The sequence below is a fragment of the Myzus persicae genome, unplaced genomic scaffold (genome assembly GCF_001856785.1).
Source record: "Myzus persicae strain clone G006 unplaced genomic scaffold, MPER_G0061.0, whole genome shotgun sequence".
NCBI lineage: Eukaryota > Metazoa > Arthropoda > Insecta > Hemiptera > Aphididae > Myzus > Myzus persicae.
The window spans coordinates 29,397-44,288 of NW_019100847.1; the positions used below are offsets into that span (position 1 = coordinate 29,397).

At 28.8% G+C, this 14,892-nt stretch overlaps 2 protein-coding genes across 2 annotated transcripts; both read left to right on the forward strand.

The window, feature by feature from the left end:
* Window positions 1-5,806: 5,806 nt before the first annotated feature.
* Window positions 5,807-8,350, forward strand: LOC111026431 (piggyBac transposable element-derived protein 3-like). The gene is made up of 2 exons (XM_022304524.1): window positions 5,807-6,053; window positions 6,423-8,350. Exon 2 carries the CDS (start codon window positions 6,429-6,431, stop codon window positions 7,584-7,586), a length of 1,158 nt encoding a protein of 385 aa, XP_022160216.1. The 5' UTR covers window positions 5,807-6,053; window positions 6,423-6,428; the 3' UTR covers window positions 7,587-8,350.
* A 1,724-nt stretch (window positions 8,351-10,074) lies between these two features.
* Window positions 10,075-13,781, forward strand: LOC111026441. The gene is made up of 8 exons (XM_022304538.1): window positions 10,075-10,948; window positions 11,372-11,547; window positions 11,618-11,797; window positions 11,911-12,350; window positions 12,411-12,680; window positions 12,771-12,924; window positions 12,998-13,258; window positions 13,342-13,781. The coding sequence occupies exons 1-8, from the start codon at window positions 10,765-10,767 to the stop codon at window positions 13,744-13,746; spliced, it is 2,070 nt and encodes a 689-aa protein (XP_022160230.1). The 5' UTR covers window positions 10,075-10,764; the 3' UTR covers window positions 13,747-13,781.
* The last annotated feature ends 1,111 nt before the right edge of the window (window positions 13,782-14,892 follow it).

Consider the following 14,892-nt stretch of genomic DNA (forward strand, 5'->3'; position numbering starts at 1 on the left):
TATATTCGATGTTTTTTTTTTTACAATCATTTTCAGTTTTTTTTCATAATTATAATATACAATAATATACACATTTTTATCTCCTCGAGACTATCGTTCAAAATGTATTGAAATATCATTACATCGTAGCCATTTATTTTGAAGCAAAATTATGCAAGTATAATGGGTTTCATTCATAGATGATTGGAGAATAGTGTAAACAATTACAGCAATTAACACATGGTTATTATATATTTATATGTATATTACGGTAAAATACACTTCAACACCTAATGTCCCCATAAAGTCCATAACGAGTACGAATAGTACGATAAGCGAAGACGCAGGCAACGGCGGAAACCGCTACCCAGTGTACGACCATAGACAATAGAAATTCTTCTAATATCTATGTGTACCAGGTATACGTAATATTTATATATGCACGACATAATATACGGCATAGAGGGGGGCAATACGGTCTTTGGCGCTGCTACGGGAAACGTTATAACTAAAAATGGTCGAGCACAGTATCTTTTTGCTTCAAAAATACTTAACTTTTTTGCTTATATATTCGGAATTATTCAACCAATTTTTTCAAAAATGTCAAAGGTATAATTTGCATATCATGCCGATCTATTGATACCACAAACGTATCAATCTGTTCATTCATTAGCTCTGTAGGCCTGACTAAAGAAAATGGGAAAATTTACACACATTCAATGGGCAAACTCTTGCTCGTGTAATGTACTAAGCTCGTGACCGCTCCACTTTTATTTCTTAGCTTCACTCCACTACTGTTGCGCTGGATATCATGTCCATAGGCATGTACAGGATTTTGTGTTGGGTGCATTTTAAACTAGCCCTTCAGAAAAGCTTCAATAAGCTTTAAGGAGCCAACTTTTTTCCCGAAATCAAAATGTCTTTAATCGTTCATAATTTTTAAAGTACTTATATAATAGATATATCAGTTATGAGATTATGGTTTATGGCCCACCTATTTCTGATCTTTGAGATGATTAAATGGTTATAACTCGTACTGCGCTTTTGAGGTTTTGTCTGTATTCTGGTTTTTCAATATAAAACCCTTGTTACCGTCGATTTTTAGTGGACTGTAGCCTGTAGGTAAAGGTTAAGTGTAATTAATAGATTTTATTTTACTGTATTACTTCTTTTATTGTGCGGAGACCGACTCGGTGACAGGTATATGCACACTGATACATGGTTGAATACACACAAAACTCGGAAGATATAATAAACTGGGCATCGATTCCGATAACATTTAATACAGATAAACACAATAATAATAATAATAATAATAATAATAATAATAATAATATAATACACGCGTCACCAACCCTTCTATTTTTAGACTTCTGGCAAAATACAGTAAAATCTTGCGTATAAAAGACCTTCTATTAGGTGGAATCCTCCCTATAAAGGAAAATGTCAATAGTCCTGGTTCAAATAATATGTGAAATTGACCTCTATAAGAAGGAAACCCCAACAAAACGGAAACAAACCAATTTCTTGAACCAATTAGCAAAAATATTCTTTGTAATACGGAAAATATAATTATTTAAAGATAAAAATATTTAATTGAGTTTCAAGATTGTCATATTGATGTATTTATAATCTTCTAATAAGTGTGTAAAAGTATAGTCGGTAGGTATATCAAAGATTAGATAATGTATAATGTACATTTAATTTAATCTTTATCTGAAATATCGTTTAGTGGTATCTCTTCACGATTGTGATAGTGATTTCTTTATTTACTGAGATAATGGAGTAGTGGTTTCGTTATTTTAACGCAAATATGCAATCTCAAAATTGAAATATCATGATATTTTTGGATAATGCTGCATGTCATCCAAAAATTAAATTATCTAATACGAAAATACTCATGCTCCTCCCGAATACAACATCAGGTTAGGTTTAAAATCAATGAATCAATGAGTGATTTGTAGTTCAAGTCTTGTTATAGCAATTTTTCGCTGCATTCATTGCTATGTAAAATGGTTAATTCCTCTTCAGCCCATCAGTACGCTAAATCTATAAGTGTCTTAGATGCAGTAAACTGGATACCTTTGGCTTGGGACAGTGTGAAACCTGAATGAGTACAAAATTGTTTTCGTAAAGCCTGGATTCTTACAAATGAAAGGACCAATAAAGATTTACCAGAAATGTTTTGAAATAAATAAATGAAGAGTGCCTTGCACCCAATGTTGATATCGAAAATAGAAAAATATTCATTATCTATATTTTAATTTAATTTTAAATTCAATAATTTCTTAATAATTCATTTTATATATACTTTTCAAATAAATATCCACCAGCCAACTAAACCCCAAATAAATTACCGGGTGCACCATTCTCTACACCCGCTCGCCACGCCCATGTACACGTCATTTGAGATAACATGTTCTTCTTACGTGCCATTTACTTGACCTAGAAAACTATGAGATTATTCTCACCCAATAACCCATTGGGTTCAATTAACGCTACGGCTGATTCCCGTCCAGCATTTACTAGATTGCTGCCAATAGGCAATAGGCAGCCTTATTCAGTGTCCGACCAACAATTCGAGTAGTTTCATAATTGACCACTGGTTGAGACAACGTACCAAACTAAGTGAAATCAAAAATACAATATATCAATGGTCAAATCCTAATCTCAACATAAGAAAAAAAATAGTAATCAATCGTCTCCAGATACATGCAATTTGTAATTATACATATTTATATATTTCAAAGTTCAGATCGATATACTGATATTAATGTTTCTTCTTAAATCAGAATAAATATATAACTTTTAAAAACTATTTAACCATAACTATTTTATGATCTACATCATAATGTTGCACACAACTAAAATATAATAAATGCCATACATCTTATAGTTCTTTAAGGTTATAATGGTTATATAATAACAATTAACATAATAATATTTAGTTGCAGTAAATAAATTCATTCTATAACAGAATTTACAAATCACTGCTGATAAAAATTGAAATGTACGAATAAAATGAAACTAAATTAAAAAAAATATGTCATACCTCTTATTTCTTCAGGAGTTAAATCGGAAGTTACTGGCATAACCCAAATTGCAACACTTAAAATCGTAAACGTTATTAAACTATTCTTGGAAGAAATCATTATTCATTTTGAATTAATATAAGAAAATAATAAAATAATGTGAACGTTGATCAAAATGAAACAAACACGTAATTAAATGAAATAATTTTATATTTCTCGATTTCTTTTATAAGCGACCTGTTCTTAATTCATTATTCTTCAGCACAAAATAAAAAAAAAATTTTTATCTATCTCTATCATTGATGGCATGTGTAGTTTGTACACTAATTATTTACACAAGTGATACATTCAGTTAAAAGCTTATGTATAGCAAAAAAATAAGAAACCGTCGATTTGCTTTTTAAGAAAACATAAAAAAAATTACTTGGAGTTTTATACATTTTTATTTCATAAATTCAAACAGACGGCACACTATTCAACTCCATATAGGTATTCTACATGATTTGATTTTTTTTTATTATAGCAAATACTGTAGTCATTTAAAATTTTGCAACAGATGTATAACCGTTTGTATACGTGGTCTAATGTAATAGATTGAATTCATTATGTATATAAATTATAACAATACACATGAATTCTCTAAAAGTTTCAAGTACACATTGACAATATTTTTAAATTGCAACAAAATAATTAAAAACGTAATTCTTGGTAAAAGAAATATGCCATGACAATTCGTTCGAATTTGAACTGAAAAATCTGTAGAAAATAACAGTATTTATTTATTTTTTGGTAAGAGCATGAACTGTTTATGTGAATATTCCTTGTTTTTAATGTTCAATGTTTCATCTTGAATATTTTCGAAATTTTTAAAAAAGTTTTCAATATTTGAACTGTATAAACTCATATCAAAAATCGTTCATATGAGGTCTGTTAGCCTGGCACCCCGAAATCAAAATTTTGGGGTTGAACCATACCTAAAAATTAGTAACCAATTCGTAATAATTTGCAACCCCAAAATCAGAATTTGTAACTAACCACAAGTTAATTATTTTCTTTGACAGGTGCTGGGGTAAATTAATTATAATGGTTTTTTAACAGGTTTATTGAACAATTTAAGATACACTATTTTAGAAAATATTATATTGATATTTTCCTAATTATAGTATTTTAATTCTGTTCACCATCATATGTTTATTGGTGAGAGCAGTGGTGGTGACCGTTTATGACCCACAATAATTTATTGACTGGACTGCCAAAGTATTAAATCAAAATTGAGACAATTTAATCAAAATGTATTTAAAATATTTCCTAAAAATTGAATACATGTGAATATTCATTTATCTGGCTTCCAAAATCCATTATCAACATTTTGGAAATTTTTTGCTATTTTTTGAATATTCAATATGCGAATATAATTTATCAATGATATGATATTTTCTCAAAACAAATTCTTATACAACATTTACTTTTAGTTTCTAATATTGATTATGACTATAAAACTAATAATATTCTATCAAATAAAAATAATATGTCTGTATTAATTAGGAACTAGGAACTATTTATGCTACATTTATCATTAATAAATTAGAATAATTCATATTATTACAAGACCCTGTTGAATTTACCATAGGAATCTTTTGTAAATCAGATTATTTTTAGAAAAATCCAAAAATGTACTCAATCTCGTTAGAATGTTTTTTATAAATATATTAAATGGAATTTTGTTACCTACCTAAAAAAAATTATTACATTTCTTTAAATGTAAAATAATAATTTAAACTGTGACCAATAATGATCCTGTGCGTATAAGGTTTAACCTAATTCAATCATTGTAAAAAATACATAATCAATGTTTGATTTTTCATATTACCTATGTGGCTATGTATCTGCTGTTGTCAGTAGTTTAGGTGTATTAATGGCTGGAGATCATATAACTGATAATTCAGCTTCCTGGCTAGCTCTTGTACAGGGACGTAGCCAGGATTTTATTTTATTTTATTTTTTTTTTTTTTGGGGGGGGGGGTCAAGTGAAAAAAGTGAGATTTTTTATTTTTTTTCTAAAGCGAATTTTGATAATAATATTTCTATTGACGATAAAATATCATTATTCTGTTCACACCTATTTTCGAGATGTAAAATAAAACCATCTAAACATGGTAAGAATACAGATTTTTGATTATACTCTTCTAGTGACTTACGTGAATAAAAATATTATAATTTATAACTATCCCTATAATTTTGTTTATTCGTAGTACGCGGAATTTTAATTTCAGTATCAAAATACATTTTCCTAAAATGTTCGGGGGGGGGTCCGGACCCCATTGACCCCCCTCTGGCTACGTCCCTGCTCTTGTACAAATACAGTTTCATATAAAGGTTTTATAAAATATAACAATCTGACAGAATCCAAATTACTAAAAATAAATAAAAAAAAGTACAATTTCAAACTCATTTGTTTTCCTGTTAAAATATAAATGAAGAATCCTGTATTACATTTTTAAATCTTCTGTAAAAAATTCCCACATAGGCTATTTTTTTTTATCTTATTAAATGGTATTCTTAATTTTCTATTGGCGTCAGGCGCGTAGCTAAGGGGGGGGCCAGGGTGTGCCTGGCCCACCCTATTATGTGTCCGGCCGTAGGCCGGCCCACCCAAAGTATTCAAAGGGACCCATTATTATACGGGGGCTTTTAATTTTAATGAAATTTCAAATTTTTAAATTTTTAATATTGTCTAAATATTACACAAATAAAACCAAATATATCGGGTTTTAACCCTTAACTTGACGCTGTATCCTAAAAGATACACGTAAATCAGTTAATTTTGATATTAAAAATATTATTTTTTTATTCCATGAAACTGATGTAAATTTTTCTAAATATTCCAAAGAGTTCATATGTGTAATATTATTTGATAGTAGCTAAAATTGATTACGCTGTTATCATTTGTCTCACAAGTGGATTATAGTTTACACGTGTTTGTGATTTCCTGTGACTTTGGAGTGTTATAAGTCATTGAATATACGCGACAACAAGCTGTAAGTTAGTAATATTTATCAGGTTATCTTTATTATCATTTTAATATAATAAAATGTTAGGTTTTAACTCTCGAGTATTGTTTTTTTATTGTTTATATTTGATGTATCCAATAAGATACATTGCTCAGCTACCTCATGTATAACATTGTATCTTAAAAGATACATTGCTCAGCTACCTCATGTATAACATTGTATCTTAAAAGATACATTGCTCAGCTACCTTATGTATAACATTGTATCTTATAAGATACAATTTTCAGTTATCTCATGTTTATTGTTGTATCTAAAAAGATACGGAACCTTAGATTCTGAAATAAATTATTAAAATATTAAATAATAATAGCCATGCAAATAAATATTTCATTTTTATTAGGTAGCTATGTATAGAAATAAAAAAATTATTTCATCTCGAAGTTTGCGGCTTTTGAAATCTGTTATTACTCCATCAGAATCAGAAGATTCTGAAACTGAAGATGAGACTGAATTATCATTAAATAATAAATCAAATGCCCCCAACATGACTGTTATAGAAAATTCTGATTGTAGTACACACTCGTCAAGTCCTCCGAATGGTGCTTCGGAACTAGAGAATTATCTAAACGATATCGATGATATGCCCATGTTTGATGAATTAGGTACAGACATCAATAATTACATAAATTTACCAAGTACAAGTAACAATGATATTTTTGCTGAAGCTTCTATTTCTATTACTAATCCTATTTTAGATTTGCCTAATGTTGAAAGCAATATAATTGATAATGCAATTAATTTAAGTACTATGGAAAATATATTAGATCTCTCTTCTCCAAATACTTTGCCATCAGTCAATTTACATTCCGATTCTGACTTATCGATTGTTCAAAGAAAATCGGCTAGATTAGCTCAAATGACATATGTGGAACCAAATTCGGTATCTTCAGCATATGTTCAATCGGTTGAACCTCCTCCATCAACATTTACAAATAAAACCAAAAAAATGATACGACAAAAAATGACTTTTAAATGGACAAAACAGTTTAAATTTCCTGTTGATTTGCCTCCATTTAAGTATTTATCCATACCTCAAAATATTTCAACTCCTTACGAATATTTTAAAATGTTTCTTAAAGATGATATTTTAGAACTCATAACAAAGCACACTAATATATATAGTTCCCAAAAACTTGGTAAGTCTTTAGAAACAACAGTAGAAGAAATAAAACACTATATTGGAATTGAATTACTTATGGGAATCGTAGCAATGCCAGCATATACAGATTATTGGTCTGACGACTTAAGATACAGTCAAATCGCAGATACCATGGCTCTAAAGCGTTATCAAATGCTACGTCGATATATTCATTTTGTTGATAACGAAACAATTGATACTTCTGACCGTTTTTACAAAGTAAGACCAATTTTAGAAGGTATAAGAAAAAATTGTTTGTCAATTGAACAGGGTAAGTTGTTTTCAATAGATGAGATAATGATTCCTTATAAAGGGACCAAAGCTGGCTCCAGAAGACAGTATATTAGAAACAAACCTAAAAAATAGGGTTTTAAATTTTTTGTAAGAGCTGGAATTGATGGTTTTGTGCATGATTTTTTTCCATATGCGGGCGAAACAACGTTTAGTACAGAATCATTCTCAGAATATGAAGAAACTTTTTTTGGGTTAGGGCAAAAAGTTGTTCTCCAACTTTGTAAAACCATTTCAGATAAACCACTTACAGCTGTTTAATTTGACAATTGGTTTACATCACTGGAACTTGTGACGTATTTAAGAAAACAGTTTGGAATTTTAAGCCTTGGAACAATACAACAAAATAGACTGCGTGGATGTGATATCATAAATGACAAAGATTTACTCAAAAAAGGAAGAGGAAGTTAAGAAATGAGGTGTGATAATAAAAAAAAAATTGCTGTTGTAAAATGGGCAGATAACAAATGTGTAACGTTGGTAAGTTAATTTGTACCTGTAAATGAACAAACGTCATCAGTTCGTCGCTACGATAAAAATATGAAAACTAAAATTCCTATTAATTGTCCAACAATAATCAAAGAATATAACTCTAAGATGGGTGGTGTCGATTTAACTGATATGCTAGTATCTTTATATCGTACTGGTCTAAAATCACATCGTTGGTATTTGGCTGTATTTTCACAGTTATTGGACATATCTGTCAACAATGCATGGTTATTATATAGGCATGAATTTGAAGAGTTAAATAATGATTTAAACGTTAAACATATGCCATTAAAACAATTTAGAACTTCAATAGCTTCAATAAAAAGTTGTTTTCTTTTGTATGCATTATTTACCAAGTAGGAAATCAAAATATATTCATTAACTGCTTTGTATTACTATAATTTTTTTTTACATTTTTTCTATTAAAAATCAATAAAAACTATATTTTTTGACTTTTTATTACATAGTTTTACTTAGTAACTTTTTAGTAATAAAACTTAGAATAGACATAATCAAGTGATGAACACTAATGTATACTAGATTCAAAATGAGGAATTCATAGCGACGTATCCATTAAGATACAAAAATAAAATATCGCATACGAGGTAGTGTATCTTAAAAGACACGAAATTGAAAACAGCTTCTATGAGGTGATGTATCTTTAAAGATACACATTTCAACTCAAAATATCTCAAAAACTCATGTCACTTTTTTAAAAATAAGGTCAAAAATGAACTCTACGTGTTTTAATTATTAAAAATAATGATAGTTTGGAATTTTCGTGTAATATTTTTTTTTTTGCCAAGTTAAGGGTTAATTAGAATCTAAAATAAGTTACGTAACTAAATTCAATCCATGTCCATTTCTGGAATAAAATATGTATATTGTATTACATTTAAATTCTGTTGCTACTAAGAATCGGTTATAATTTATTTTTATAAGTCATAATATCGTCAACAATTGATTAGGAAATAATTACTATTTAAAGCCCAACGCTGGTACCATACTATTATAGTATACTAGTATGTCATGTTATTCTTATCTTATCTAGACAGTAACTGTTGTATACTTTTATGTCTATTTTAAAAATACTTTTGAGTAAGGGTATCGTCATTATGTTGATTCATGGAGAATTATATTATTATTATGGTCGTCAACTCGTCTGTCGAACACTCACATTCAGCGCACGCGGCACGCCGTACGCACGCCCAGGTATTTACCTTAATATTTTAAAATGGCACCTCTAAGCGGATGTGCCAAACGTAAAATTAAACTACAAAAAGAAGAGCAAACCAAAAAATTAGCCGGGTCTCTTACACGGTTTGTAAAATCAAAACCAAATAGTTTGGTGGTCTCAGTAGATTTGCCTGCAGCACATACTGATGCTAATATTGGTAAGTAATAACTGAAATAAATAAGATTTGTTTTACACGTTTTATACAATGTTCTATAATTTTATTTTAAATTTTATATTAAATAGGTATATTTAATATACAATTTACCTATATATAGCATGTAGGGTTGGTTATAGACACGAGCAGTTATAGCTTTTGTTATGTTTTTGTTTTTTCCTGGAATATAGTTAATACAAATGAAGATACTAATTTGGAAACCAATAATGCCGAGAATAATGCAATTGAGTACATTGAACGTGAAACTGATTCTGAAACGTCTGAAACGGAAATGAAAATGGATCTTTCTTTTGATTCTAATGGTATTTTGTACATTTTTTTATTAATTCCATTTAACTTAATAATATGTAATCGTTTAGTTTTAACTTTTAAGTTTATAAAGATAATTATTTTTAAATAACAACTCCTCATATAAAAATACAATATCAAAAAACCACTAGGTATATAAGAACTAGTATGATTTAAAAAAAACTAAATATTTTATAGTTACTTAGAGAAGACCTAAAATAAGGTAATAGGTAGTAGGTACTATAATTAAATATTTATATTTAAATATATTAAATAGAATATCATTTTAAATAAATATATTAAACATTTTATGGGTAATTAGAATAATGTGTAATCCTGAGTGTAAAGTAATCCTGTTATATATGTAATCCTGAGTGTAAAGTAATCCTGGTAGTAAGGTAATCCTGTTATATATGTAATCCTGAGTATAAAGTAATCCTGTAATATATTTAATCCTGAGTATAAAGTAATCCTGTTATATATGTAATCCTGAGTATAAGGTAATCCTGTTATATATGTAATCTGAGTATAATATCAGTATTTTACCCATGTAATCCTGTACCAAGTTAGTAGAGACAAACAGTAACTTGGTACAGGATTACCTACATGGTTAAAGTACTGGTTTTGCCACAACCCTGAGTACAATTACCTTACCAGGGGACTTAAAACAGTTTGGGTTTATAGAGTAAGTCATTTAGAGTCGAGGGATATCGTTTTCAAAGCGGTAGTACCAAATTTGGATTTTTAGTAATTTTATTTCATATTATAAGTGCCGGGCGAACGTAATTTGCACTACTCCGGTAGAAACGAATCGGTTTATAATTCATTAAAAATCGAAATATTGTACTAAGACTTAGCCAAGCACATCCCTGGCTTCGTTAGGATATCCCCTTTTTGGGAAATGCATTTTGGATACTTACAATTTGCATAAAGTTGTGGTGAGGTCGAGTTGTCCAGAAAACGGTATATCGGTGCAGGATTACATAGGTAAAATACTTGTTTTGCCCCTACTAAAAGTCTAATTCGCCTACCAGGGGACTTAAAACTATTTGGGGGTATAGAGTATGGTTAATTTTCTTATTCAATCACTTTCCATTTGTTCGTCGACCAGGTCCATCGTGATGTCGTCCAAACGGTCCAATTTAATTTGTAGCTTGGCTCAAGGCCATAATGTTTTAGAAATGCGTCAAGACATCGGTGTAATTGATGGTATTATTCCTAGGGGTTCTTTTCCGAACTTTGGTGATTGTAAGTATTTCATTTTTATTTAATTGCCCTGGACACCGGAATTTTGGATACTTACAATTTGCATAAAGTGGTGGTGAGGTCGAGTTGTCCAGGTGTATTATGGATAGTTATTTTTTAAGAATTTTTCAAACTTCATTTCGTACGATATGTCTAATGTAGACGTAATACAGGGTGTAACAGAAATAACTGACTTTTAGAATAACTTTTGTTCTAATTAATATTTTTAAATTTTTTTTTTTTGTTTATTGTTAAAAGATCCTTGCGCTACACGTACAATATAAAAAAAAAATTTCAAAATAGCCAATTTGTAAATTGAGTTAAAAGAAAAATTTTGATCGTAAAAATATTTATCTAAATCGATTAGATAAATATTTTTAAAACTATTGTTTCTCTACTTCATTAGGTAACAACGCTAACTTATAGTTTTAGGTAAACGGGAAGAAAAAAAACAAGTTGTTCATGGCATTAAAAATAATTTTATTTTCATAAAATGCCCATTTTGTAATGCTAAATTTATAAACGAAAACAATATAATACGCCATATACAAATCAATCATTCAAATTCTATACAAAATAAAAGGCCGTATAAACCATCGGAGGTACCAAAGATTTATTAATAATTAATTTATTAACATTTAATTAAAAATAAAATATATTCATCTTTTCTAGGATACCTTAATTGCAATTGCGTCTGCTATAAATTTTGTAAATTCCTTCCACATTACATCGGGACAAATTTTTTATTTATTAAAAAGTTATGGATACAAAATAAAAGGCATTGAACAGTTGGATACTATTATTGTTCAAAATATCAAGAGTATCCAATTTTACATAAATTGCAAATATGAGGTATATACAATGATTTGCTTAACTAAATATTAATATCTAAAAATTAAAAATATATACAACTATACAAATAACAATAAAAAAAAAATCATATACATTATATACATTATATACAGGTCCTTAATAGATGTGGTCATGTAGAAAAAGTTATTGAATTCATAAAACTTAAAAATATGGAACAAAGCATTATTGCAAATGTGAGGGATATGGTATTAAAGGCAGCAGGCGAATATGTTGAATCGAATTTCAAAACAAAAAAATTGGGGGAAAAAAAGACTGCCAAACTTGTCCAAGATTCGGTTAAAATATTCGACAGCAGTGCAGCAAAAAATTTTGCTCAATATTTAAATGCTTTAAAAATTCAACAAAATGTTCCCTACCAACCACAAATCACTCTAGTTGATTTTCCAGAGGTTTTTGCCAACCCTCCCACCCAACAGAAAGGAGATTTCTCCAATATGTTTTGGCAAAATGTGTTTGATTGTCATAGTATAAGGTCTATGGACAATTCAATATCATTTTCTATTTCCTGTTTTGTTCACAACAGAAGCGATGAGTGAGTGATGATTGATAAATGAAACATTCCAATACATATTAATCATGTCCTTTTTTCCAGTGTCAATTTAAGTGAAGTTGAGTTTCATGTATATAAACTAATAGAGATGAAAAAAAATATTATTAAAATGAATATTGTAACAGATTACATTGATATATTTGAAAATCAAATTGAAAAGTTTATCGCTACAGATAATAAAATGATACTAACACATATTGACTTACTACAAGCAAATGTGTTGAATAATGTGGAGTTTTGCTTAAAAAACTTTATAAGCAAACTGGACAACTGGTGGATGCATCCCTATGTGCGTTATGATCCCAGTTTCCGGTAAGTTATAAAAGCAATAATTACCTAGTAGTCGTCCTCGTAACAAATGTTATAAAATAATTATTCAATTTTTAATTGCAAAATATCAAGGTCCTCTGAAAATAGTAGTTCGATGCAAGTTGACCTGACCACCCAACCAACATCCTGCTTAACATTTTTCAAGGAGGACACCACAAACCGTTTGTTTGTTTTGGCTTGCCTGCATTTATATTTTAGAAATACAATTTTGTTACAAAACCACACTGTATGTTATTTGAAAAACATATAATAATTATTTAAATGTATTAATGTATTTCTAAAATTATTTTTTACCATAGCTACATACCTTATACCAGCATATAACTGTTGTAATGGCAATTATATCCAGGAATTTTGTAAACAAATCCAAACTGCGGGCAATATTAAAGGAACTGTGTGACGATCAACTTCTAACTTCTATCAAATCCTCCACCAGAACTTGTTATCGTCCACAGCATAAATTATATTCTGTAATTGAAGGAGAGAAAAATAATCCACTTTTGAAAAAAATACTAGACATTAATAGTACAACCTATCTAACCGCAGCAATTTATTATGATGTATTATAATTTATTACAATTACTGGCTTTTGATTTCAGTATTTTATTTTTGGTAATTTATTGTATTTCATATTTTGTTTTAGCTACCATCAACATTATGGATATGTCATGAACCGAAGCGTCGTGTCAATTTTGATAAGGGACAATTGCACCAAAATCTTCAACAAAAGGCAATTTTTATTAAAGAATTCATTACTAAAGTTGTTTCTCAACTACCCATATCCACCACCATTCAGGACCTACAAAACGATTTCAAACTTCAAATTAAAAACTACAATACAGCATTACAGGACCTATTTAATATAATAAAAAAACATCAAATAATTAAAGATTCCAGCTATACTACCGATGAATTGATACAATTAATTTCAAATAGTGATGAACCAACACCAAATGTACTTATCACTTCCACAAGGCCAACATTTACTTCAAAAAGAAAATGTGATTCACCGACAATTAATTCAAAAAAAAAAAAATGTATTCACTGACACCGCTCCAAAATTATATCCACAAAAACTTTAAATAATCAGAGAATATGTACAAATTATTAATAATATACCTAGAGAGAATAACATCCTGCTTAACATTTTTCAAGGAGGACACCACAAATCGTTTGTTTGTTTTGGCTTGCCTGCATTTATATTTTGGAAATACAATTTTGTTACAAAACCACACTGTATGTTATTTGAAAAACATATAATAATTATTTAAATGTATTAATGTATTTCTAAAATTATTTTTTACCATAGCTACATACCTTATACCAGCATATAACTGTTGTAATGGCAATTATATCCAAGAATTTTGTTGATATATCCAAACTGAGGTCAATATTAAAAGAACTGTGTGACGAACAACTTTTATCTTCTTTCAAATCCTCCACCAGAACATGTTATCGTCCACAGCAAAAATTATATTCTGCAATTATTGAAGAACAGAAAAATGATCCACTATTAAGAAAAATATTAGACATTAATAGTACATCGTATCTAACAACTGCAATTTATTATGATGTATTATAATTTATTACAATTACTGGCTTTTGATTTCAGTATTTTATTTTTGGTAATTTATTGTATTTCATATTTTGTTTTAGCTACCATCAACATTATGGATACTACTTCATTAGGTAACAATGCTAACTTATAGTTTTAGGTAAACGGGAAGAAAAAAAACAAGTTGTTCATGGCATTAAAAATAATTTTATTTTCATAAAATGCCCATTTTGTAATGCTAAATTTATAAACGAAAACAATATAATACGCCATATACAAATCAATCATTCAAATTCTATACAAAATAAAAGGCCGTATAAACCATCGGAGGTACCAAAGATTTATTAATAATTAATTTATTAACATTTAATTAAAAATAAAATATATTCATCTTTTCTAGGATACCTTAATTGCAATTGCGTCTGCTATAAATTTTGTAAATTCCTTCCACATTACATCGGGACAAATTTTTTATTTATTAAAAAGTTATGGATACAAAATAAAAGGCATTGAACAGTTGGATACTATTATTGTTCAAAATATCAAGAGTATCCAATTTTACATAAATTGCAAATATGAGGTATATACAATGATTTGCTTAACTAAATATTAATATCTAAAAATTAAAAATATATACAA

Bases quoted from the DNA above. Each gene is read 5' to 3' on its own strand.
- LOC111026431 (XM_022304524.1), top strand. From the start codon at position 6,429: ATGTATAGAAATAAAAAAATTATTTCATCTCGAAGTTTGCGGCTTTTG.
- LOC111026441 (XM_022304538.1), top strand. From the start codon at position 10,765: ATGGTTAATTTTCTTATTCAATCACTTTCCATTTGTTCGTCGACCAGG. The intron at 10,949-11,371 runs GTAAGTATTTCA...GCTAACTTATAG, and splicing joins TTTTCCGAACTTTGGTGATT to TTTTAGGTAAACGGGAAGAA. The intron at 12,681-12,770 runs GTAAGTTATAAA...CAAAATATCAAG, and splicing joins CGTTATGATCCCAGTTTCCG to GTCCTCTGAAAATAGTAGTT.